Consider the following 25,777-nt stretch of genomic DNA (forward strand, 5'->3'; position numbering starts at 1 on the left):
TTGAAGAGCGAACATGGCAGGGAACGCCGGGCGGCGATGACATATTTCCTGGATCTATGCGCGGTGATAAAAGAGAGTGTTTTTCCAACTATAGCGCAGGAAGCCTTGGCCTAGCCTTGATTTGAGTCGCAATTAGTCGAGAGGGCGGAACGACGACAGTGCGTTTCCGAGAGGGAGGCGTAACAAAGGAGTGAATTGCTCTCCCAGCACGGGAACAAATTTCGGGAGAGACATGTTGTGTTTGATCCTTATGATCTCGGTACTATGATGATTAATGGTTGTGTCAGACCCAGTGCACACTGTGGTGCCGTACCAGCCTGTTGCGGGGACGTGCAGATTGAATGTGTTATATTGTACACACATGAATGGGAGCGGTTGTCCCATATGCAAACACAGACACACCTCGAACCCACACCCAAAAGAACAAATCTGTAAAGGAACCATTAAATTTTGATGGACACGTCCTCTGTTCAGGATGATGCAATTGGTTCCTTTATTCTGCACACAATAACCTTTTTTTTCAAAGTATAACAATACAGAGCACGTACATTCTACATAAACTATACACCCTATCCATCAAAGAAATCTGAACTTCAGTTGACATGAAATTAATGAAAATGTACTTTTAAATTTGTGCGCTGACAGATTTTAACAAGTATATATTTAACAACATTTGGAACAGAAAAGAATTCAAAGACAGCTCTGAATTGTTGAGTGGATTTTTGTGACTTGAGTCCTGCTGACTTGTCCATGCTCTGATTCTGTGTTCCAGTCTGTATCCAGGTCTCCCCTGAGACAAGAAGGCATTGCCCTATATGATCAGTGTTATGTAGGTCACGCCATCAAAGGAAATTGATTTCTCAGACAATTAGAAGGAAATTTGGTGTGGCAAACTGCAGGTTTGGTCAGAAAGAGGAGTCACAGAGAGGAGGTATTATGTGGAGGAGATTACAGAGTAAGACAGGAGAAGGGTGATGATTAAAAAGGAGCAGCGAGGGTCAGGTAGCGCACCTGTAGGACATATCAAGGTCATAGGCTGTTTAATCTTAAGGAATCGTAGGGTTTCATCAAGTCAACTCCTGTAGTCTTTTTCAGTCGCCCAGTATACAGGTAACACTAGTTCACCTTAATCCGTAGGGTAACTTATATCCGTTTTTTTCAATGGGGTATATTTCAAAATACAATATGTTAAAAACATTGCATTTTGCTATAACAACTGTTTTTATAGGCAATGTAATATTTGTAATTTTTGACAGCATTTTTTTGTTCAGTGATCTGCACAGAAGTTCACAACATGAGACACAATACATGTAGCTTGTTTTTCAAAGAAATAGATGGAAAATGTAACAATGTGCAAAATTCTTCTGCTGTTGATGTGTACAAAAAGGCAAAGTTGGATTAACATACTTTATTCATGCTTGGACTCTGATAGTCTGTTTATATTGGGTACTTACAGATTTCCAATACTGTATTGTAGGCATTTATCCCCATACTGTTTACAGTTTTACACACCAACCTGCTATCTGTCACTAACAACTAGGTGTTAATGTCTTTTCAATTGGTGGCTGATGAGTTTATGAGTTGGACACTGGCTTCTAATGAGCTTATCTTTACACCTAGTTAACAACTTGTTTTGTTTGACACCCCCCTGTCAATCACTTTATTGACTAAACTGATTGGTGCAATTGGAGGCCTTATGCATGCTGTGCTTGATTGAAGGAACAGAAGGAAATGAATTCTTGGAAATATGGCTTCTACATTCGATAGATAAATTCATTCTTGGAAAGTACAAAGGGAACTGAAATTAGGTACAAATGTAGCTAAAAAGGCAACTGTGATTTTGGCAATTCATTAACATGGGAATTGGGATAATTAGTTATTTGCAAATGCAAAGGAAACAAAGTAACTATAATGTAACTTAAAAGGCAGCAGTAGTTTTGGCAATTCATGAATGTTTTCACACTGAGATTTGGTCTTTCCTTTTGAGATTTGGACTTTCATTTTTACATGACAGAAGAAATTCAATCTGCCCTTCCTTTCACATAGTTGTTGTTGAGTAAACAAATTGTGCCCCTCCCCCCAGCTTCTGTAGAGACCAGTCTGGTATGACTGACTCCACCCCTTCTATCTTTAACCCTCTTGAGACAACCCTAATCTGAAACAGACCCCTGCAAGTGTGCATGAGCCCCTAGAGGAATTCTGAAGAAGTCCCTTACCTAGAACAATGACAACCATAACTAGAATGGTTGCCTGGGAGTCCACATGTAACCAGGGAAAGTTTCCTTTGGGAGCCTATTGGCCTTGGAGAGGAAAAAACTGGCCTGTATACTGGGTATAGGCTGGCTTCCAGGCAATGCAAGTAGGATGGTAGATGTCTGGGAACAATAGGTAGTGATGCAAACTCTTCCACTCCCATATAAATGTAGCCTGGATTCCAGACTGTTTAAAGGGCCTACACAGGCCAACTCCTTGACTCTAGCCTAGGACAAAAATACCCCTATCGAAATTCTGCAAAAAGGCCCCCCTGAGATAGACCCTGATAACAACTGGCCTATGATCCAGATTATAGGCCTGGATCTATATCAGCCTATATCCAGGCTGATACAGATAAGTTTCTTGCAATTTACATTTTCTTTTCGTAACAACTGAAAAGTCCTTGCTCTATCACCTCTACCCCGCATGTTATGTCTAGCAGGCACATGTCAACTGCAGGAGAAAAATGTTCAAACTTTTATTTATCACGGAATCTAATAAGAGAAAGTGCTTCTAGCAGACCAAAACAAGCTTGTCTCTGCAACAGATACCATCGCTAATGACATGGCAACATCATTTGGCAACAAATTTCCTGTAGCTTATGAATTCTTAATGCAGGTTTTATCACTCTTTCTCAATGAATTATGCAGCTATCCCTGCTAAAATGCATATTACTATCAGTGTGGCTATCATCGCAGTCTTTATGGCCATAATTTTGCATAATTTATTTATGGTTTTGTCTCACAGACAGACAGTAGCGCAATCAGCCAGCCATTGTATCCTGTCTCAGCTATCATCTTTCAGTTTTCAACTCAATACTCAAAAACATAGACTTGATATCGGCAACTTTTTCAGTAGTCAGTTTTTTCTCTGTTATTGACACACATCTTTGACATTTGTAGATAGGACTATAAGACTTGTCAACCAATATGATAGCATCTGTTTTCTGTCTACGAATGCTTTTAAGACAGTTGAACTGTACATTTAGCAGCAGATGGTCCGAGCACATGATATCCCAATTGGCATATAAACAGACATTAATAGTTTAAATGTTTCAACACTTTTAGAAAAAGAAATCTCTCTTTTCCATAAGTCATTCTTAAGTCTCCAGAACTTTCACTTTTTGGTTGCTTGAAATGATATTTAAGACTCTTGACCTTGAGGGATGAAGGCCAGAGTTAGAGGTCGTTGGCTCCATTGGCCCCCCTGCACCTGCTACTGGTTAAAGCCCCATTCAGGAGCTACAAAATGCACCATTAACCACAGGTTATACCAGATCAGTAACAACAACACTATTTTTTGGGGACCTTCCCTTCCCTGTGACAGAGATTATCATCAAAATGCATAATTGAATAGGAACTGAGGAATAAGAAAAAGATAAAACCACTTCACCAGGTGACTTAACCCCATTTCCAGCCTGTAACCGAATCCTGGCCTTGGGACAAACTAGGTCGGTGTGACCCCACGTGACCCCTGGCTGGCCCAAAGGTCAGTCCCGTCATTGGCAGGCCTCTTGCTCCAGACTCACAGCCAACTGTTAGGGGCCAGTATGGGGCAGTCAGAGGGATAGCAGCACACCGCCATGCCGCGCACACTGAGCCAGTGTTAAACCGCCACAACGTGTCCTGCATCCTGTTTGGCGTTCGCTTCACGCTAGCACCTCGCCGGCTCTCTGTCAATCAGATCTAGCCACCACGCTCTGCCGCTCATCATTGTTCTTGAAAGGTTGGTGTGTTGTTTAGTTGTTTGCGTTTGTCTGGAGGTAAGGACTGGGATCACAGCTTTTGTCCAGCCAAATCTCCAGCCTATCTGATAGCCGGAGGCTCTATGCTGTCTCTCTGTCAGTGAGCTTGTTCATTTCCCAGTGAGGTAGAACAAAAGGGAGGGAGAAATGAGTCCAAGTTTTTTGTCTGTTAATCAGTCACTCACATGTGGCACATCTGGGTCAGGCATGACAACATGTCTGACTGGGCTCAAATCTAGGTCACCTGTCCAGTCTATAGGGAAATTGGTGAAACTTCAATTTTTGAAAAGTTTGTTGTAACAACGTTTCTTTTGTTAGCTATCAAAGGGATGGTTGGTAGAATAATAAGTGATATTTTTTTAGAGGATCAGATTTTGAGCCATTCATTTGTTGATTTATCAGGGGAGTGGCAGCATGGGATGGACAGGGATGGGCTCCCTCCAATTTCACACTCACTGGGTCTGCACAGACAACAGTTGCTCCTGATATCCTCGGTGGAATAATTCATGATATTTCATTTTCTGCAGCTTGTCATCTGCCCAGTTACCCATGTGTGATCTTTATTATTCCTGCCCACAGGAAAATACAAATAAATATTGTAAGGTCTTTCCGATATTGGATGATGAAATAATCATACTGCCTTGTGGCACCGATATGTATTAAAACTTGGACTAATATTAGTGTTGAGTCTATATTTTGTTTTACATTTTTGGGATAATTTTCGTAATGCAATTCCAGGTAAAATTTGTGCCACATGCCTTGATTACGTGGTAATTGTGTATCCTGTTCTTCACTTTTATGCATCATTACATCCTGGCCCTTGACCAAATTCCCTAACTTTCTGATCCCGGGTAGTCAAGTTTGATTTTCGAACTTTTCATGGCTGCATCAATCTCGGTGTACAAATTTGCTTCTATATTTGTTTTTGATTTGTCAATAAGGCAGATCTTTACAATGTATCCAAGTCTCTAACAAGCTTAGTGACCTGTGTCCATCCAACATGTCTCTGGTACTATCTACAGGGAGCGCCGGAAAACAATTCTAATCATTCATTACCATGACTGAGACAGCAGCTAGCCCACTTATCCATGCCTGCATTTCCTAATTTCACACATGCTGGTATGGCCACCACTGCAGGCAATAACAGAGGGCTCTAATGGGCAGCCATCATGAGCTATTTCTGGTACTGGCTTGTGCCAGCAGATATTTTCTCTGAGGAGATTGACAGTTATGCAAACATTTGTGCAGGTTGTTTTGACTTGTCTCTCATCTCCATTGAAGTGACCTGTCAGAATTTATCGTAGAGTTATTAAAGCTGTGTGTATGTCCTTTTCTTGTACCAAATACAAAATGGAAGTGGACAACAAACTTACAGGCGAGACACCAGAATTTTAAAAAGTGAGAGGCGTACAATGTCATGTAATGTTATATTTGTAAGCATGTCTTGTGTAACTGAGATGTAGTGTCAAAAGTGCACATCAAAGTATACAACAATCAATTGTACTTGCAGGCTGCCTTTGTTGGTTTCTCTTTTGGCAACAGCTTGTTACATACACAATTTGACTGTTTAACGGACATGCCAATATCATTCTATTGATAGACTAAACACCCTTTCTTTGGTCCATTCACTGTTTCAACAAAAAAAGGCCAGACAACGTACATGTAACCATTGCACCAGCTGTTAAAAGCCTTGTTTTGTAACTTTTCTGACCCTCCAATGTTCAGACTATGTTTATGACAAGAACTGAAGTAGAAAATTAGTAGTGAAATTGAAAAGACAATACAAAGCTTTATGACACTGACGATGTCTTATATCTACATGTAGTTTTATTGTTTCAATGCATGTCTGTAAACGTTTATTACTTTGGACAAATAGCTTACTTCTCTTCTTTGTATATACTGGTATGACAGGAAATCCGAAACCATCTGTCTATACAAGAGCTGAACAAAAGCGGTCTTTTCAATCAAAATTTCTGGTAAACCACTTTGCTTCATATTCCATGACAGCTAGTTCTTGGTAGGAAACAATTACTACTTCTGTAGTAAGGTTATGTATATAAAGGTTGTAGCCTTCAATTATCATTATATTTGACAACATACATGTAGCATATTGCCTAAAGGGAATCCCTTTTTAGATATTTTCCCCAACATTTGTCTAGACAGACATTGCTGATCTAACTAGGTTACTAGGTTACAGTGGCCAAAACTGGTTCTTTGATTGATTATTGTAGTCCTAATATATTGCTGCTGTCCAATTATGAAGGGGTCAGAAGCCGCATGCCCTGACAAATGAATTTTCATTTGGGCTGTGTGATTTTTCAGGTATTTGACATGTTGACATTTTTGTCTGAAAAACATGAAATTATGTTGTCTCACCAACATCTGTGTGATGTCAGATATTTTTCGTCAAGACAATCAGTAAATTATGATTTCGCATAGGCTAATTTAATGTTATTGTTATGGATTATATACCTTCATGGAGGTATCTCTTTGTATGTGATTTGCATATAGCGGTAGACATACCAACTGGGCAAGAAATATTCCGTGAGATGTTTCATGACCTACAAATGAGGTCGTGAAACATCTCAGATAGTACATGACATATAACTGGAATATCGTGAATTATGTTACATTTCTGACAGATTGGACACATCCTACTTATAGTTATTTACAGAAACTGGTTAAGGGGTCAGAGTGATAGTTTCCAGGCTATGGGATGAATCCAGGTCCATTCTAAATGGGACAAACCTTTATCTAAATCATTTCTGTAGCTGACCTGACTCACTCCCATGCAGGGCGAGGGTCTAAATGGGGTTTATAGAGATACCATGTCCAGTAGTGTGGACGATGGTACCCTACAAGGACATTGCATAAATAATACTTCAACAAACATTCCTGCACATGTGTTAGAGGCATCAGCATAACGTGTTAGTTTTGTTAGGTTGATGAATTTTTGCTATAAAGAACTGCGCTCTAGTAGAGCTTCGAGTGAGTAAAATTGTATGCTAGTACCATCATTCACATACCTGTACAATTGCGTAATACTATGATTTATCTGTATGTATCTTGATAGAACCTCCCTGGTAAGAGGGATGATTTCAGACTTTGGCAGGATTTCAAATTTAACTGCCTATTGTGATGCTGATGTGTTTTTTGTTCAGGTACTGAGGCAGATAATTGGGAAGAGAAAGTCCTCTGGTGTACTAACTGGACATAATCCCTCTAAGACACATGAAAGCCTCCTGAAAATTGTCTTCAGTGAAAAACAGAGTAAACCTTACTCCAAATAACCAGCACACGCAATTAAAGAGATAGGATCTAAGGTGTAAATTTGTCATGGGAACCAATTTTAAGGAATGAGACTCCATACCAGGAAACAAAAGATATGAAAGATAAAACTGCATGTGATAGTGTTGGAGAAGACATATCTATCATAACACATTGTGCTATCATTAACGAACAGGTAGAGGAACGAGAAAGAAAACTGAAATGAGGAACATTGGATAACAAATAGAACCGCCAGCTCATACAGTTAATGATCTGTTCATTGACTGTAGTGGAGTGGTTGTGGCCATAAATTGTTTGTGACTCACTCCCAACATTTGTTATTGTCCGACCTGAACAAACCCCAGACTTCAGCCAGCTGTAATACATGCAAATATATGCTGGGTCTTTGATCCTTTTGTCTGGTTGATGTCCCTGCCTCTCCACCAGCGGATCAGCCTGGGGTCATTTAGTCCTGCCCGTCCCCGCTCCTGTTCAGTCGGGCGGTGTGAGGTCCTTAGCACAACACCTACTATTGTGCGCTACCACCGGGCATTCGCTCTGGCTCGCTCGCTAGCTTACAGTACGGATTAGATGTGGTAAAGTTTGGTCAATTCCAGCCAGCGGTGAAAATCACACATCAGTATGTACTATCAGTATCAGGAGATAGACCAGGTAGGTGTGAGTTCTGTGGGTTGTTTATGCCTGTGTATATAATTATTTGGTCCATGGTAGGTGGTCTGTATAGTGTATAGATGCAACCAGTTTCCCAGCCTTCCATTTTGTACAAAAAGGAGGTTTTTGTAATCAGGTGATACATCATGAATGTTGACAGTGGTGGTGTGGTGGTTACGGAATAGGGCAGACTGGTGTTTGCATTTATCCCTGTCAAAATTGCCGCTCTTATGGATGTAGATATTAACGATGCATTGCAGCTTTCAATGCTTATGTACAGACAGTGTATAGCGTATTGTTTCATGTGACGTACGTAAACGTGTTGTAAATAGGATGATGTAAGTTGGGTTGTCCCAGGCATACAAGATCCTTTTTCTGAATAGAACTATCATTATTCTAAAATCAATTCTTATTATCTGAAAGTTAAGATAAAGTGGAATCTTTTTGTACAGACGCCATGTCGTTGTCATATCTAGAATGTCATCAACTCAGCTTATGTATACAGCTTATGGGTATTAATGATCTCATCCTCAAATGTTGTTGTCATAATGTGATTAGGAAACTTTAAATCCTGCTTTTAGGTGATAGAACCTGGTAATTATATCAATCGTTACTGATTCGTTAGTTATTTGCATTGATTGAGTCTCGCCAGAAAGGTACAACTTGGACTTAAACTTGTTGTTCTAAATTACTAAATGAAGCTTGTTTTTTCATAGCAACTATCTAATTTCTTTTAGAAAATAAACTCTCAAATTTGAAAGGAAACTCTTTTAATTCCTCAGTACCTTTTATATTAATAAGACACGAAAGTTGAATAGGAAGCTACCCAATATCCAGTCAACAAGTCATTTTGCAGTTTGGGCAACCCTCTCCTATTATTGCCTTCTATCAAATGTAATCCTCTTAGCACTTATGAATGCAAGTGTAGTACAAAGTCAAGGACAAATATAAAAGATTCATCCTCCAGGAGACGACGTTGTCTTGAGAGTACGTTTCTGTCGCCAGCAGGAGTGTCTGACAATCGGCAGCACGTTATTAAACCGTGGCGCACTTGGAGTGGAAAGGAATGGCACTGACAGTTAACCTTTCCTGCGGAATATCTGAGTAAGTGCCTCATGCCGTGAAACTTCACCCCTGCCGCCGCCGCCGCTGTTTACAACTTCTCTCACTTCTTAAGTGGAGTTGTTGTAGAGATTGTTTTAACTGGAGACATTTGTCTCAAGTGTAGCTTTTGAGTGCTGTTGTGCGTACAATTCGACAAATGACATCGTCGTCGGTATACTGCCTGCGGCTAGTAGAGGTTGATAATCCCTCCGAGCTGATTGACCTTGATGACTAGATGACACGTACGGTAAAGGTTATCAAGAAACCTTTACGATATCTGTCTAGATTAAGCACTATGAGTTACGACGTCAGGTGTCTACCTGTGCTGAAAAATACACCTGGGTAAACTTGGATCAATAGACAATTTGTTCCCATGTTGCCTGCAGCCCAGAGCTGCCCCAAGGGCAGAGATGATAGCCCAACCCACTATTTTGTTTGCAGCCAAAAGGGTATGAGTAACTCCCTACTACTGACCAACCCCTTTTGTTCCTGCCTCTCAGATCATTTGCTGTTGGAATGATGCCATTAGTTGATATAAACCATTGTCCCTCCAACTGACAGTGATATTCAGCCCAGCGGCTCCTGATAGTTTAGGGCGGTTCTAACTGTAGGCAAGGGTGGGGAAGGTTAGAAGGCAGCTTAACCGCTGGTAACTTGTGCGTTGTGGTGACTCATTTCAGTCCTTATTTGGGCTCAGGGCGTTTCTTGCACGAAGAGGGGATGTTTACGTGGTAAGGGCACTGCCAGCTGGCCTGGGGAAGTCACTGGTGCTGCCCCTCTGATGACATGATTGACACTTCCTTCCCCCTCTCAAAGCCAACCCTCCCCTCGTCATTGTTTGTCAGCCCACATTGCTAATTCTGCAGCGGTAGGCAGCCAGTCACATTATTCCACCCCTATAACCCCGGCCCACAATTATCTGTGAGCCGGCCGTGATTTTTGGTGTTAGAGATCTTCACCCAAATTGGTGTTCCTCAATTGTTCGGAAGATCTAACCAGCTTTGAAGGGAGCGATCCCTGCCCTTAGCCCAGATTGGCGGACACTCTCCCATCTCCGGAGCGGGTGGGCTGGGACATGCATACAGAGTTCTAGAATGAAAAAGCACCCGTACTTGGCTTACCACCCCTACGTGGCACTCGACCAGGTTGGCTGCTGTGCTTTTAGCCTAATGGATTTCAGGCAAAGGCCCCACACTTGCGTGCACAGAGCCCGCTCTTAAATAGTATTAAATCAGGACTAAATGGTAGGCCCTGGTAGAAGGATTACGTGGACTAGACGTTTTATTCCTCTTTGTTATTGACGTTATGATGACTCATCAATATTCGTGTCTCTCGCCCCGCAGGGACGTTGCACCAGAGAAAACTGCAAGTACTTGCACCCGCCACCCCACTTGAAATCCCAGCTAGAAATCAACGGACGCAACAACCTAATAGCCCAAGCAAACGCAAAGAACCAGATCCTACAGCAAGTGCCATTTCAACCTATTCTGCCGGGGTCTCAACTACAACCAATGGTGAGTCTTCTCTTCTTTTCTTTACTAAAAGTAACTGACATTTTAATTCTTGCACGGAACACGTTTTGGTTGTTTTTGAATGGACGGATAACAAGACAATGTTGACAGTGGCAATAACAATATCTTTGCTTCTCTTTCACGGATTTTGTTAACATTACTGATATCTTGCTTGACTTATAACTATTGAAAATAGTTTCACTTTTTAAAATTCCTTCAATTTTGCTGTGAAGTTGCATCACACACTAAATGCAAAGATGAGAAATCACTAGTCTTGGTGACACGGTAAATTTACACGCTCGTTAAACGGTTTGAAAAGTATGTTTACGAGCAGATTTCTACAACAGGTAAGTAAATCACCTTAGCTTCATTCTGTCTTCCTCTTTTGTGTTGTGAAAGCAAAACGTAGGCTTGACGGAACAATGTCATATGCAAGGTAGGCACAAAAGGTCACAGTGGGCAGGACCCACTTCCTCCTCTCTCCTTTCAGACCAAACACAAAAGAAAACTCTGTCTCTAAATCAATCGATGAATTGTTTAAGTCTTTGGGAAGAGAACAACTTTCCCTTCATAAGAACAAAGTCAGTCTGTTTTGCTGTCTGCCAGACAGAAATGCCGAAAGTAGAGTAGAATGGAAAAGCACAGTTGATCGTATTTCCTGTCCACACCCTCTAGTTTTCATCAGTGCTACAGAAAGTAAACACAGCCCAGAAAACGGGACAGAGTAAGCAAAAACATTATGGTTTGGGATTTTAGGTTCAACTTCTGTGCTTCGATCGTAGAACAAAGCAAGACAAGCCTCTTAGTTTTGAATATCATAACAGAAGAATAATTATAAGGATTTCCTTTCCAGTATCTCCTTTTTAATAATAACTCTTCGTTGCAGCTAGGCTGTAGCAATTTAAAGTAGCCCTTACATACATGATGCAATAGTGAAGATGGAGTGCTGTGTTGTGGAATGTGGCCAATGTGGACATATTTCTGAGGGAAAGTCTGTGAGGGAAGTGTAAATGGACCGTGCTTGTGTTGTGTCTGATATATCCTGCCTTCTGGGGATCTAGACCCAGGCTGTTTTCTGTGTCAAGAATTCCACAACAGAGTCCATGTGTGTCTCCGCAGCCCATGGCATTTCACAACAGACCCGGCGAACCCGAACCCTTGCTATTTTGTTTCATCGCGTAAGGTTCAACTATGGAAAGAAATGTGCCCGGGGTCGTATAAACGGGGGCCGATTTTCCCACACTTGGCCACTCAATGCAACGTCAGCTGAACCTATCAGAGGTGACGGAAGTCTTGTTAAAAGAGGGCACGACTCCTGTTGAGAAATTGGGAAAATTGCATTACTGCTAAGACACTGTCGGGTAATTAAATCTTTCTAGAGACACATGTCAGACAGTACATTCCATGTCAAGGCCAGAAAATAGACCAACCAGGTGTGTCCGTTAGGTTTAATCAACCCTGTTTGTAGATGGGGAATTGTCAAGTTTTTAACAGTCTTTGTTGTACGATTCTCTGAATATTGCTGATATCTGAAGTAGATAGCTAAAATTGGCCCATGAGAAAGAAAACATGTCATTATTAGGATGTCAAACTAATCATCACTGTTATTAGTACACAAAGCTGGTATGAACCATGTAATACTTATGCCCTGCAACCATGCAAACAGATGTCAAGCAGATGTCATCAGGTTTCTATGCTTAGACGTCTCAATCAGGGCTGTAGCACAAAAATCAAGATAAAGGACGAGATGGCAGGTGTAATAGACATATGGGTGGGGCATCAGGTACGTCTAGGCTGTCATAAACAGTTTTTATTGAAGCTGACCTTTTCGATCGTTATTCTCAGCCCTGCCCTCCAGGCAAAACTAATATTGTATGCAGAGTTCCATGCAGGGTGAAGGTAATTCCAATCTACGTACATTGTATGTTCCAAAAATCTTACACACACTGCTTTACTAAATACTTTTGTTACGAATTAGGTCAAATAAATTTTTAACCAAGACAGTAAAAGGGTTGGATGTTGCGGGACGTTGTGGGAGCACCGGTAGAATTATAAGGGCTAGAATCTCACGGGTAGAATATCGGGGCTAATTTCTCGCAACTGCACGGCAGTCTAAATCTATTATGTCTTATCAGCGTCTGTGCTAAAAGTAAACTAGGTTTTACTTCTAAATTATGATTAAAAAGATTCCTGCAATCCTTGGAAATTAAAATCATTGTATTACACATTTGTACTGTAAGAGGCTCATGGGGAAAACGTTTTTACCACAACTTTCTAAAATCTGTGCCAAAGTTTCAAGAGCAATCAGTGAAGAGCTCACTTTGTAGCTTTAATGTAGAACAGGCTATTGGATCTGCAGTTTGGCCTTGAATTCTAAGTAGCCAGAAGTGATCTAACATCCTAACACTGCGGCAGAACTTTTACAGCTTTTGTAATAAAGAGGGAAGTACAACAGAGACCTTGCTGCTTCCCCTATGAAGCGGCATCACCGGGCCTAACTCTGATGGATTTGGTAAACCTTTTGTAGAAGCTGTTGACATTTTGGCGCTGGCCTCCTGGTGCACTGTGGTATTTCCGCAGCCTGTTATTGTATATATCTGTGCCACGATCATGGCGAACTCACAGTTGGGCAACTCGGGAGAGCTGCGCCCGTCCCCGGTAAAATTAAGAATGCTAGAAACTAAATCCACAAGTTTTGTTGAAGATTAATTAGCCCACAAACAATGTGGTCAAAGTCTAGCATATTATTTCCTACCTTTTCAACTGTTCATGTCAACAAAAGAGGCAAATACATTACAAGATTTGCTTAGTACGATTCTGTAACATACAATGACTAAAACCATCTTCTAATTGCATGCAAATGAGTCTGAGGAAAAATATCGAGAAAGCATAGAAAAAATTGCATAAAGAGTCATTAATTTTTACCAAGGAAGAGTTATATCGTAGGTAAAGAAGTAAGTAAAAGTAAAGAAGCAAAGTGGGAAATTTCATACTGAGGAAAAAGCATGGTATTTTTTTCATAATTTATGGTAGTGCAATGTAGCTTTGCTGTCAATGGGTCTCATTTTCAGCCAAGCATACACTCAGGGCCATTCTTCAGTCCAGAGTTTTGACGCTTAAAGGTAAAGCCTTAAGCTTGGTCATACATGGACCAGCACCCATCTGATAACATGCTGTGTGTAATAACTCTTTTCAAGTCCTGCCAAGAAGGCAGTAACACAATGAAATGCTGGGTAGGTCCATGTCACCTGGGGAATCAGACTGGAAATTGGCTGGAACTACCATCAAACCATTTGGCACCCTGCCCTTAATCATTGTCTGATGGGCGCTGACCAGAACACTCAAGTGCCGAGGTGTGTGTCTTGACCTTGCCTTGGCCTTGCCACCTTAAGTGAAGCATGGTGGCCTGGTCCTAATGCGTCTCTGACACCGGTAATCTCCAAATCTTTACCCCCTCCAAAGGGGATCTTAAAGTTGCCCAAATGACCGCCCACCTGAAGTCCAGACCCAAAATTTGCATTGTCTGACTTTTACTACTCCTTTGAGCGTGTGCACCACTCTGCTGTTGTGTAGCATTTACCCCGGCTTTAGGATCCTTTCAGCCCTAAACTGTTAACCTGGATTACAGCCTGGGCTTTAATCTTCTGGAAACTGTCCATTCATCAGCAATGTGCTTGAGCATGTACCATAAAGTCCCCTTTTCAAGCTACTTTTCAATTCCCTGGGAGTCAAGTGTCAGTGCTTGGCCTGCTTGTGCCAGTGACTGTGAAAGCTTTTATCTGTTCTAAACCGAGCCGTGACTGCTTCCCCAGATTAGCCCAGTGCTACCTGGGAATGTGAGACAGCTTCGAGCACCTGTCTGGAATAAAAAAGACACTGTCTGCTGTGAGCGGCATGTAAAAAGCCCTTGTTGTCGCCTTGTGTTTGAGCAAAACGCTGTCTACGTGCGGAGCGAAGTCGTCACTGATTGAAGATTCAGGGACATTCCTGTTTAATATGAGAAAGTGGAGGGTGGGGCTGGATCAGAAATCCAATCATCGGAAAAAACACCGCCCTAATCATGTCAGTAATTTTATTTCCCGTGCGAAGGTTGGGAGAATTATGCTCGGAAGAAAAATCTGCAGTCTGGCCATCTGTGCCCTCAACAGCAATTTGTTATGTTTCTGACGATAAATATCAGCATGTGTTAATAGCACGGGCCTAAACGATGTCCTCCGTACAATTTCTTAATGTAGACGTAACGGATTTATTCTCATTAAGGTCACTTGACGGCCAGTACTGCAATATGCACAATGACTACAACAGGATTGAACCATGTCTACACCAATGCTCGCAAAATATTCCAATAAATTAAGACATGCTAAAAAGTGAAAGGGTGCATATAACAATGCTAAATCTGGGTTATTAATAATTCATGTAGATTGGCTCCAGTCCGTTCCCCAAGGAATAGAAGTCTCGCCATAATCGCGACAGAGCCAAACATAAGCTCCAGACAAACTGTAATCTCCCAGGGATAAGATTAAGTCATTATAAATCCCATCGACAATGTGTCTGCATAGAGACCACCATGTAATGCACCTTTGATTTTCTCTTTGTTGTTAAAATCAACACTAATATCAATATAAATACAATATATCAGCAATGCTGTAGACATGTACACTGGTGTGTTGGGTTATAAAAAGTCGAGTTATGTGTCCCAACGGTAATTTTGTCAAAGTTATGTCTAGAAGAGAAATAACTTTCAACAAATGCTCATGTCTTACTGACAGGTGTATAATCTATTTATTTACAATTTATGAAAATATATGAGTAAAATCTAATGCCTAATGGAACAAGACGATAGTGAAGACAGGTCTATATCAAAGATTGTAATCCTAACATGTTGAATGACATGTAATTTAGCCCATTTACACAAAGAATCAAAAGACAGAAACAGAAATGAAATATTAAATGGTAAAGTCTTCGGCATATAAATCTAATAAAAGTGATGATAAAAACCAGATCTTATGTCTAAATGGAACAAAAAGATAGTGAAGACATGTCTAAATCAAGGATCGTAATCTAAACATGTCGGATGACTTGTAATTTAGCCCATTTACACAAAGAGACAGAAACAGAAATGGTAAAGTCTTCAGCATATAAATCTAATAAAAGTGATGATAAAAACCATCTGCTGTCTGCCCTTATCCAAAGGAAGAGTATAATTCAATGTGTTAGCCATAATTGCAAAGTGCACCTCAGCGACTATCCCAGACAAAACCAGGCCTGGTAGACAGCTGAAACACTCTGCCCTAGACATGACGTGGGCCTACAAAATTGTCTGGGTGTTCAACCAGTATTCTAAAGTAATTTTCAATTTGCATGATGAGAAGAGACACTGGAAAGGTCCCAGCCAAACTAGAATGCCCAGAGGACCCATGGGCCCTCACCTCCTTTTGTTGACATCAAACTTGTTTTTCCACTCGGAATCAAATCTGCAGAATTAATGAATATTTATCTGCAACATATATTCGATGGGAGCAAATGAAGCAAAGAAGCAACTGTATATACAGCCCATCTACGGAATGTGATTTTACACAATGCGATAACAAAAGCTTAGGGACGGTAGTTCTATAGTCACGACTTCCAGTGAAAACCATTATGATCATGGTGACATACATGTACACTGCAATCCCCCAGTCCATTCCTATCTGTCCATTTCTACACTTCTATAACACCTGGTGAGGGAACCAATCAGAGAGATCGTTATCTGTTATTGTTGCTGCAGAATTTCCCAGTCATTCAAGCCTAGCATAACAACTAGGGTAGTTTACAATGTGAACTTGAGTCGCTCACAGTGAGTATAGTCTGCAGATTTCAAGATGGTTAGATAAGAGATATTTGTGAGAGAACAAAAACAATACAGTAATCAACCTGAGCAACAGTGGAACCTGCTTTTGATAATGGAACATGCTCCGAAAATAACTTACTCCTCAATATCAAGTAAACGCTGTACAATTTCTGTAGGCCACAGGTAAATATCATTAAGAAACAAAAACGTTAACACTTCAGCGAGATTGAGAATAAGGGATTCTTGGATGTGAAAGTAGAAGGAAATGGCTTGTGTGAAAGAATAATATGACAAATTATACCAGCCAATGTTGTGTGGCTATCGTCTGCCTTTGTAACTGTATCTTTAAAGTGCAATCGAAAGTGCAAGGTGTATGAATCTGTTTTATAAGTATTATATAATATCATATGCTCACTTCTCTGAAAGGATGAATGTTATATTACACACACCAAGGACGTTACACAGTGAATAGGTTGGAGTCTCAAAAGTTTATCTATTATATATACTCAATTTGCAAAATAGCAGGAGCATTCAGTCAGCGTGCATAGCGGGTGTGCAATCGCTCCTGGGGACTTTTCACCCGACAGATTTCTTTGCAGACTCTCAGATAATCCTACCCCATAGCAGAGACCCATGGGTACAGACAGCCCCATTCTCACAATTATTGTTCCTCTAAATCATCACACAAGTGCATTTGAGACAGCTCTGATATTAGCTGCTCTACCCTATTGAGGTTCCTTCCCGGCATTGTAACCTATCAGGAAATACACCTGTCAAGCTGAGCTCTCAGATTTTGAATGCTTCGTTCCACTGTTGATTATGTCAAAGAGTGGGCCCAGGGGAAACGTTAAAGCGGAATTTCCACTAGAGAGACGATTAAATTGCAGAGAGATGCTGGGAAAGTGAGGGCCTACAGCACGCTGTATATCACCCAAATCTTTCCCTGTAAATTCATGTGAGAACTGTTAGACTACCTGCGTAAGGAAAGTGCAGCATTGGTCTTTAACTAGTTGAAATGGCAGGTGATAATAGAAGTTTGAAAGCAGGAAAGTGGTGTAATTTTGGCCAGACTAGATCACAAGCTTTATAGGCAACAGTGTGAATTATGACAGTTGCATTAAGTTTCTTTTACGGCCATCTGAAAGATGAAAGGCTCAATGACGTCTTTCTGAAATTATGCTAAACGTAAAAGGCTGTTACATGACTACCTTTAGCAGTTTTATCTCATACTTTGTAAGTAAGTCATCACCATTAGGGCCCTGTTGTGTGGATCACCTGTTTAGAAGCTTAAACAGGAACACCTTTTCCTTTACTGCAGTTTACTCATTATCCCAACAATTCCTGTGACATAAATGTAGGCTTATGTAATGTAATTATCCGGTGAGTGAGCAAGAGATATCCCTTTTTTGTTTTGTTGGGTGATCGGAATTTCGAATCCTTACAAATGTGATATTTTTTCCCAGTTTATTAAGGGACTTTGTACCATTGATTCAAGAAAGATTGGAGAGGCATTCAGTCACAGGTATACCACATTTCATGTGTAATCTCCAAGAAGTAGTTCTGAATCTTTTATTAAAAATCCTTATCACATAGCTGGTGCATACTGTAACTATAACTCTAAATGTTATACAGACTGAAAAATGTATAAGAGCTTCCTGGATTAGCTTGCTGTTGACATGGAAAAAGTATAACTGGTAAGCTTTGCTGATAAATATTTCCAATTTGGAAGATAAGCATACAGTCCTTGAATTGTCCTGGAATTGTTTTTGTGAGTGTGAACCTTGACGGACATTCGCGATGCGGCAGAGGTGTTATCTGCTCAGCGGTGCGTGTTCCCAACACTTTGAGCACCAGCTTGAGGAGCGCTAACAAATTGGTACAGGTAGTGTATTCCTCTGGTTCCATTAATCATCCCCATGGCCACCTGAGTCCGCACAGGTATGGAACAGGTGCGCGCATGGGGAGGCAGGGATGGGGAAACTCACCAGAGGCTGGAGGCAGTCGATACAGAACTGATGGGAAAATGTGTGCTGCCATTTGCAATTGTTTCTACAATTTCCCCTTAGTAGAAACACAGAGGGTATGGGAAAGACATAAAAATTGGAAGCTCTGCTGCAGTGCTGTAATAAGCTGCTAGAGGGCCCAAAATTGCATAAATTCCCATTGGTAGAAATACAGACGTTAAAGGGAAAGATATCAATATTGGAAGTTCTGCTGCGGTACTGAAACAAGCTGTTAGGGGGCCAAACTTGAATCATTTTGAGGTCTCACCAAGACCTACCCAACATACTAAATATCAATACAATTCATCCAGGGATCCTGGAGTATTATGCTGGTAATCTACACACACACACACATTGCAAAGTACTGTAACAGATGTTTGAAATCATTTGCGATCATTTTTTTTCAGTGCTACAATAATTGTTAAGGCCACTCAGACTGCAATGCTCCTACTGAATTTGAAAGCAGAAAGAAGAGAAATATGTCAATTGATACATAATTCAGTACAGTACATACAAGCCATTCCTGCTTTACAATCAGGTCTGTTATCTGAACACTTTGTAAAATGAAAAAAAATCAATGCTTGGAATTTGACATGAGTAAAAATAGTGTATGCAGTATTCAACTCATAAATTTATAAATTTAAAGTTAAAGTAGCTGTTAGTTTCCAAAAGTAAGCATAGAAACTTTGTAAGTCCTTAAGCTGATAGCCATCATTAATATCTTTACTGGACAAATTTCCAAATCCTTCCATTAGTTACTTGTCTCTATTCGCTGCATTTTGTCTCTCGTTGCAATTAAGATTGGACTTATCACACAATACCCCTGCGGGCACTGTCCCCTCTCTTTGTCTACAGATTCCTACCTTCTGGGCGTGGAGGTTAACATCTAAGACCTCTGATCTTGATATTTACTGCCGCTCAATTTGAAATTGATATGGTCTGATCCAAATCTGGTGGCTAGTGTTGGGCAGAGTACAGGGATATTCTCCCAGGTGATACAGATACTTAACCCCACAATCCATGCATCTATCATTCATACATTGTACGTCCCAGTTTTCTACCCATTCAGATATCTGTGAACTTCATTTTCCTGGCAAATTAGATTTTGGTCCGTCCATTTGGCCAGATATTTGTCACCTTCACACTAAGCTCCATTATGAGTGGGCAGGTCCCTTGTTGCCCATTTGGTAGTTTTTTATCATGAAAGCTGAGATTTCCCCAAAGTAACATGCTTCCAGGCGCCTGGGGCCGACAATTGCTTTCATATAATACCAAGCTTCAGCAGGTGGATGTAGGAGGTAAACTGTCGCATCTATCTGGATACAGTACAAAGAGATTGAAGGGTGATAGTTTTGTAGCTAGCTAAATCAGATGTGCAATACCCAATCTCAAGAACTGGCAGTGTCGCTCACTTCCTGACCTTCCTTCAGAAAAGAGCACCGTTGATACATGATGTTATATACATGTAAATCTCAAACTAATACATCTCTTACTGGGCGCTGGGGTATACATGGTGGACAGGTGTGAATGGGAGGTAACTTTCAGCTTACACAGCATCTTTTAAAAGCCAGTTGACATATGCAACAGTAATAGGTAACTAATAAAGCTATTTTCACTGAATTCTGTGGGTAGTTGTTCCTCTGCAGTGCATAACAAGTGCTATCTACCACTCAAAAATGATGACCACAGCAGAACACAAGGAATCAAAACAGGAAGTTCTGCAGTACCTTAGAAAGTCACTAGGAGGCCTATTATCGAACTTGACCTTTGTTTTCCCTCTGTCTCTCTCCAAATATCATCCATTTACAGCTTCGGAAGTTATGCTGCCCACAAACAGACGGACAGACAAACAGCACCTAAAACATAACGTTCTTGGAGAAACTGGTCTTTTATACCCTAGCTATGAATGCAAAACAGCTGAAATCAATTTTGGATGTCCAATAGAAAACAAGGTAAGACAACGTCAAGCTGAAGTCAGTGTCACTGACGAAAGATAGTGGATGCTATCTGAATCATATCCAGTTGCTTTTAGTAACTGCTTTTTGGCATAACCTTCTTGGTCTAGGTAAATACAGTAGTAGTTTTCGGGGTGGGGTTCTGATCTGGTAAAGTCCTATCCTGTCAGAGAGGAAACAGGGTTCTCAGATAAGGCTGTTTACTGGGACTTGAGGAAGAGCAGTGGGCAGGATGGATCAGGTGATAGAGTCAGGGGAAGTCTCACAGAGCCAAACCTAAAGCTTCCTTCTTCTTATACATGTTGCTGGTGATGTCAGCAGCTAGCAATGTCTCCTGTAATGATTTGAAACTAGTTTCAGAAGTTATCTTGTCAACAATAGAATTAGTGTAGCTAGTATAAAAGTTCCTCTGCAGTACCACAGAAAACTGTTAGGAGGCCCATCATAAAACTTGACTTTTAAGTTTTCTCGACCACTCTCCACCTACCAAATATCATAAGGACCCATCCACAGCTTCTCGAGTTATGATTAGGTACCATACAAAACTTATACAAACATATTATCAACCTTCATGAAAAAGGTAATAATTGCTCCTCAAAAGAAAAGCAATAGATGTAAAGAAATTGTAACAGTTGTAAAACTTCTAGACACTGCCAACAGGTACATGTACTGCTACTTCGCGGCAGTAGAACTAGAAGTAGTGTCTGAACCTGTTTCAGTCATCAAGGCAGTCACTGATTTCACACTTGAGCTTATTTTCAGTTTTCAGCAAGGCCTGTCCACAAAATCCCGTCTGTCTGGACGATGCTTAAAAATTGATGAGCGAATGGTGACAAATTGTGGTTGTCATTCCGAACACTGCCGCGATACAGTCCAACCAGCCCGGCCCAAATTGCAGGAAATAGATGACAGTCTAGGAGCCAAGTATGCGTGCTGTCGAAGCCTGTTAATGAAATTGTGCAAAAAACCATGAAGTGCAAAATTGAAGTTACAAGGGCTGGCACGCGCCTGGTATGTCCGCCACTCTCCTCGGAATCAATATCTGCAGAAATGAATGTGTCGGCGGCGCAGACTCTCCGCGCATGTTAAACAGGAGATGCTCAAATGTTCGGGGCTATTACAGCGCACCTGGGATTCCCTAAATGATTCCGTAATAAAAGTAAATCATCCCGGCCGGGATTAGCAAGGTTTTAATGCAAGTTCCTACACAGATGGGAGCAAAACAAAGTTAGGATTGGCACCTTAAAGTTCAGACGATCGCTCTACATGGTACTATTAAAACCTGTGTTGGATAGAAATGTTATAAACAGTCTTATTACTGCAGACAAATTACTGTATATGAAAAAGAATTATATATCTATATAGTACGGTAAGGCAAGTGTAATGCTGTGTATACTTTTTATACTTTTTTTATTAATGACCCCAAAGATGATCGATTTTGCAGCTTGTCTAAAAGTTAAGAAAGAAGTTTCAGAATTGATCCAGTGACGTAATCCAGAAAGTTTTAAACAGCCTATCCAGCATCAGTGCATGGAATGACTGACTGGCAACTTGAACCACAAACAACACTGGCTCTTCTTGTTTCTAACTCAGTAGGCCAGTATATACCTATTCATCAGTGTTGGAGGATATCGGAGATGAAACAGATAGGCGAGAACTCAGGCAGGAAAAAATGCGCTGGCTGCAATCTTATCTGCACAATCAGGCTGCAGGGAATCTCTTCTATGCACAATCCCCGGGCAAGAGACAAAATCTGACATTTGGTTATCAGTCATCACAGGGGTTCAAGCTTGCTTTTGTAGAAGGTGGTTGAGTTTGTGGTATCAGTTTCTGGTTTACCTGGGGAGATGTATGCACGCTTGCCCTGGCATAGCTCCACTCTGGATGTCTGATATGGGTCCTGACACCATTCTCAGTGCTTATCAGGGGAGAAAGTTTCCCATGTGAACTTGTCAGTCAGCAAATGGTATATAGGAAGGCTAGAGTAGGCCTCCTAGAAAAGAGCTACAGCCAGCTAAATACAGGGTGGTATCTCACTGCACTTGGGGCACTAGCGTGGCACTGCAGGGTTTGTAGATGACTCAATTTCAAATTTTCTTACTTTTTGTGTATTTTGTTATCTGCTAAGTCATACTTTTATGTATTATGCAATATATAAATTATGAAAAATTGGCAAAAATAACAAAACAGTGCCGCAGTGAAGGAACCTCGCAGTGCTGCACCTGTACCCCAAGTGCAGTGAGATACCACCTTAACCTGTCCTGTTTACAGAGAGATGGATTTAATCCACAGTGGGACTTGTGAAGGTATCATACAGTTGTAGTCCTTTGTGTGATGATTCATGATCAGTGTGTGTTGTCCCATGTGTCCCATTTCATACTGTACACTTGAGATGTATCATGTCCTTGGGATACAAGGACACCTGCTGTAGGAGATATATCAGGTCAACCTGTCATTAATCACAGTCGTATTGTGGAAAAACAGTTTTGAGTACATAGGATGATGGTAGGACCAAGAGTGTATCAATCCAACACTACATGGCACAGGACTACAGTGAAACCTAATTCTACATCAGGACCACCTGCCCAATGTGGCCACTTTTTGGTGGTTCCTTATAGCTACCTGTATTTTCCCAATGACACCCTGTCTATAATGACCACATATCCACACATACAAGATTTTATCAGTCCCTTAATTAGAGTGGTCTCCTTGGGGCAGTTTAAGCTGTATTATTCTCTATCTAGACGTTGTTGGCAATTTTCCGGATTCGGTGTCTTTCCATCCCTTAGCACTTGGGATAGATGTCTGCAATTACTGAATTGTAAGCCTTATACATCATCGGTGAAACAGAAATTTATCCGTGCATTAAGCCCATTCAAAACACTTCCAAAGGGTACGCTAAAGAGCCTTGGTGAAGGATAATTCATCTCTTTAAGTGAACTTTAAAGAGTTAATCAGAGACATTGTTCCTTAAAGTATGTGGCTTAACAACAGTTAGTAACTTACTGCAGGATTCTTCACAAACAGGTGACTTATCAGTAATAATAAGGTAGTGCACTTCAGCAAGCATATCAAAAACAAAAAGTTAATTCGCGTGACACACCACACTTATCGAAAAGAGTAGGGGTCCTTCCAGGTGTGAGTGGTTCAAACCCTACAGTCCTTTGGCCGCACCTGGGGTAATTATTGTCGTATCGAGGTCGCCTGAGTGGCGCCGAATTGCAGCTCGCTTCAGACCCCCTATTGTAAGCTCCTCGCAATTCAGCCCCTGGCTGCCAGGAGAGAGTAGTCGGCCCACCCAATAACAATTATATAGAAAGCCTTTGTTTGGAAGAAGGCCAGAGACGTTATGTAGCAAAGGACAGGAGGCATGTGATATATGGAGTCTTCTCTTCATTAGACAAGAACAGGTAAAACGAGGTCTGGGATCCAGGTGTTCAGGCAAAGTTGACATTCTTGACCCAAAATATGTGATGATAGGTGTCTGTTGTGGACAATTGCCAAGTTCTGTCTGGGTGCAGGTAAGGCCATTCAAGGCCATTGACAGTACGTGCTGAAAGAATATGAGACAAACTACACATATGAGGAAAAATAACAAGCAAACTTGACAGTAGAATATGCCACAAAGTATCCTAATAGTTGCTGTGTGTACTGTGAAAAATATCCGTCCTTCCTATATTGGCCTGGGTGCAGGTAAGGCCACGGAGCTCAATGGCATAGACAGTGTTGTAAGAATAGGAGACAAACTGCACATATTGGGAAAAATAACAAGCAAGCTTGACAGTAAAATATATCAAATAGTAGCCTAATAGTTGCTGCGTGCACTGTGAAAAATATCCGTCCTTCCTATATTGGTTGATTATTTGCATATTGAGACACATAGTACTCTATCAGAGCCTCCTAGGACCAAAACTTATTCTTTATACTACCAGGTAGGTCGAAACGACTTAAAGAAATGCTCAACGCAAAGACTGAGACGTTTAAGATCAATGTCAGGTTTCCCCCCAAACTAAGCGATGACTGAAGAAGAACTGAGTGCTGAGGTCCAAGGTTAGCTGAGAGAACTGCGGACTGACAACAGCCATCCATCTAGGCCCATCCAATTAATGCTCATTACTCTGGGTTCATGTTTGCGCTGTCATTGTATATTCACAGGCCAATAAAAAGGCAGAAAGTGTAGCTGTATGGAGCTCGGAGAGGCCACCTGAATGCCCAATATCTGTGGGTCGAAAAGGTTCAATTCACACCTGGTAGATTTCTCTGATTCATAGAAGATAATACTATGGGTTTTACGGCAATATAACACCTGTGAAGTTTAGTAACACTGATAATGGCTATGAGAAGATTGATATTAAATTTAAAACCCATAGCATGAACCAAAAGGAACTTTATTCAGGATATGAGATTTTCACATTTCTCTGACATATTCTGTGCAAAATATCACGCCAATATGTTCTGTGAGTCATGATGCCCCCCTCCCCCATAAGAATTTTTGTCTGTCAGCACATTTTACCCAACCACACTGCTTTGAAATAAACTGTTTGACCTTTGAGTGGTCATGTTCTGCTTCCTCCTGTCACGACCCAAGACTCAGATTACATTTCCAAAGAAGGGAACTTGACTGTGTCCCCAGACTGTTGACTTTGGCAATGACCTTTCTAGGAAAAGGTGACTCAGAAAGTCAACAAACTTCCTCTCCCCATGTCCAACAGTCTACAAAACCAGTTCCGCTTCTTCAAAATGAGGATGACCCTGTTTCACCAATTCTATTGATTCACCAGCCATTCTATAAACAGTGTAGCTTTGCATAATGAACCGGACCCAATTGATTTCAAACGGTTCCCTTTGGGTTGGACAACATTGCTTACAAAAAAAAGCTGCTGTTGCAGGAAAATGAAACAGAAGTGTTTTTGTTCATCTTAGATATTTGACATAATCTGTCATCGTCAATAGTACATTTGGGCCAATGATGACTGATGTTTAGATTCATCTGTCACAAGTGACAAGCCCCCCCCCCCCCCTTAAGTACATTTATTGATGAGTGCTAGACAGACAGGTTTTGGATAGCATTATGCACATGTAAAGATTCTGTTTTCTGATTATTTACAAGTGAATATTCTATAAAATATCATTCCAGTTGCTAAATATACATATATCAATTACTTGCAAGGACAGAAATCAAATGTGTCACTAAATATCTATGTCTACAACTGTAATAAAACTGATAATAATAGCTTGTGAATTGTTTTGATTACACCGTAATATGGACTAAAACTTGCGACTATTTTCTGTCTAGATCTCCTCATACACAAATACATCAGGCATACTGCAGAGACCTGTTATAAGACAATAAAGAGTGTTTGTAAAGGCTGTTGTTCCCACCTTGATTACAAAGTGAATCAGAAACACAAGTTGGAACCTCCCAGGGACAGGGTAAT

General features: G+C 40.9%; 1 protein-coding gene across 23 annotated transcripts in view; it reads left to right on the forward strand.

Annotated features, from left to right (window-relative positions):
* Positions 1-25,777, forward strand: part of LOC118428320 (muscleblind-like protein 3) — a 201,224-nt gene that overhangs the window by 141,858 nt on the left and 33,589 nt on the right. For 19 of the 23 annotated variants that reach the window (XR_004832637.1, XR_004832638.1, XR_004832640.1 and 16 more), the window contains exon 3: positions 10,384-10,554. Coding sequence is in view for 19 of the 23 variants with exons in the window: in XM_035838351.1 (XP_035694244.1) it covers positions 10,384-10,554 (171 nt within the window). In the remaining 4 variants the exon portion in view is untranslated. The other 4 variants (XM_035838368.1, XM_035838364.1, XM_035838369.1 and 1 more) reach the window with 4 other exon arrangements.

The sequence above is a fragment of the Branchiostoma floridae genome, chromosome 12 (assembly GCF_000003815.2).
Source record: "Branchiostoma floridae strain S238N-H82 chromosome 12, Bfl_VNyyK, whole genome shotgun sequence".
Lineage (NCBI taxonomy): Eukaryota > Metazoa > Chordata > Leptocardii > Amphioxiformes > Branchiostomatidae > Branchiostoma > Branchiostoma floridae.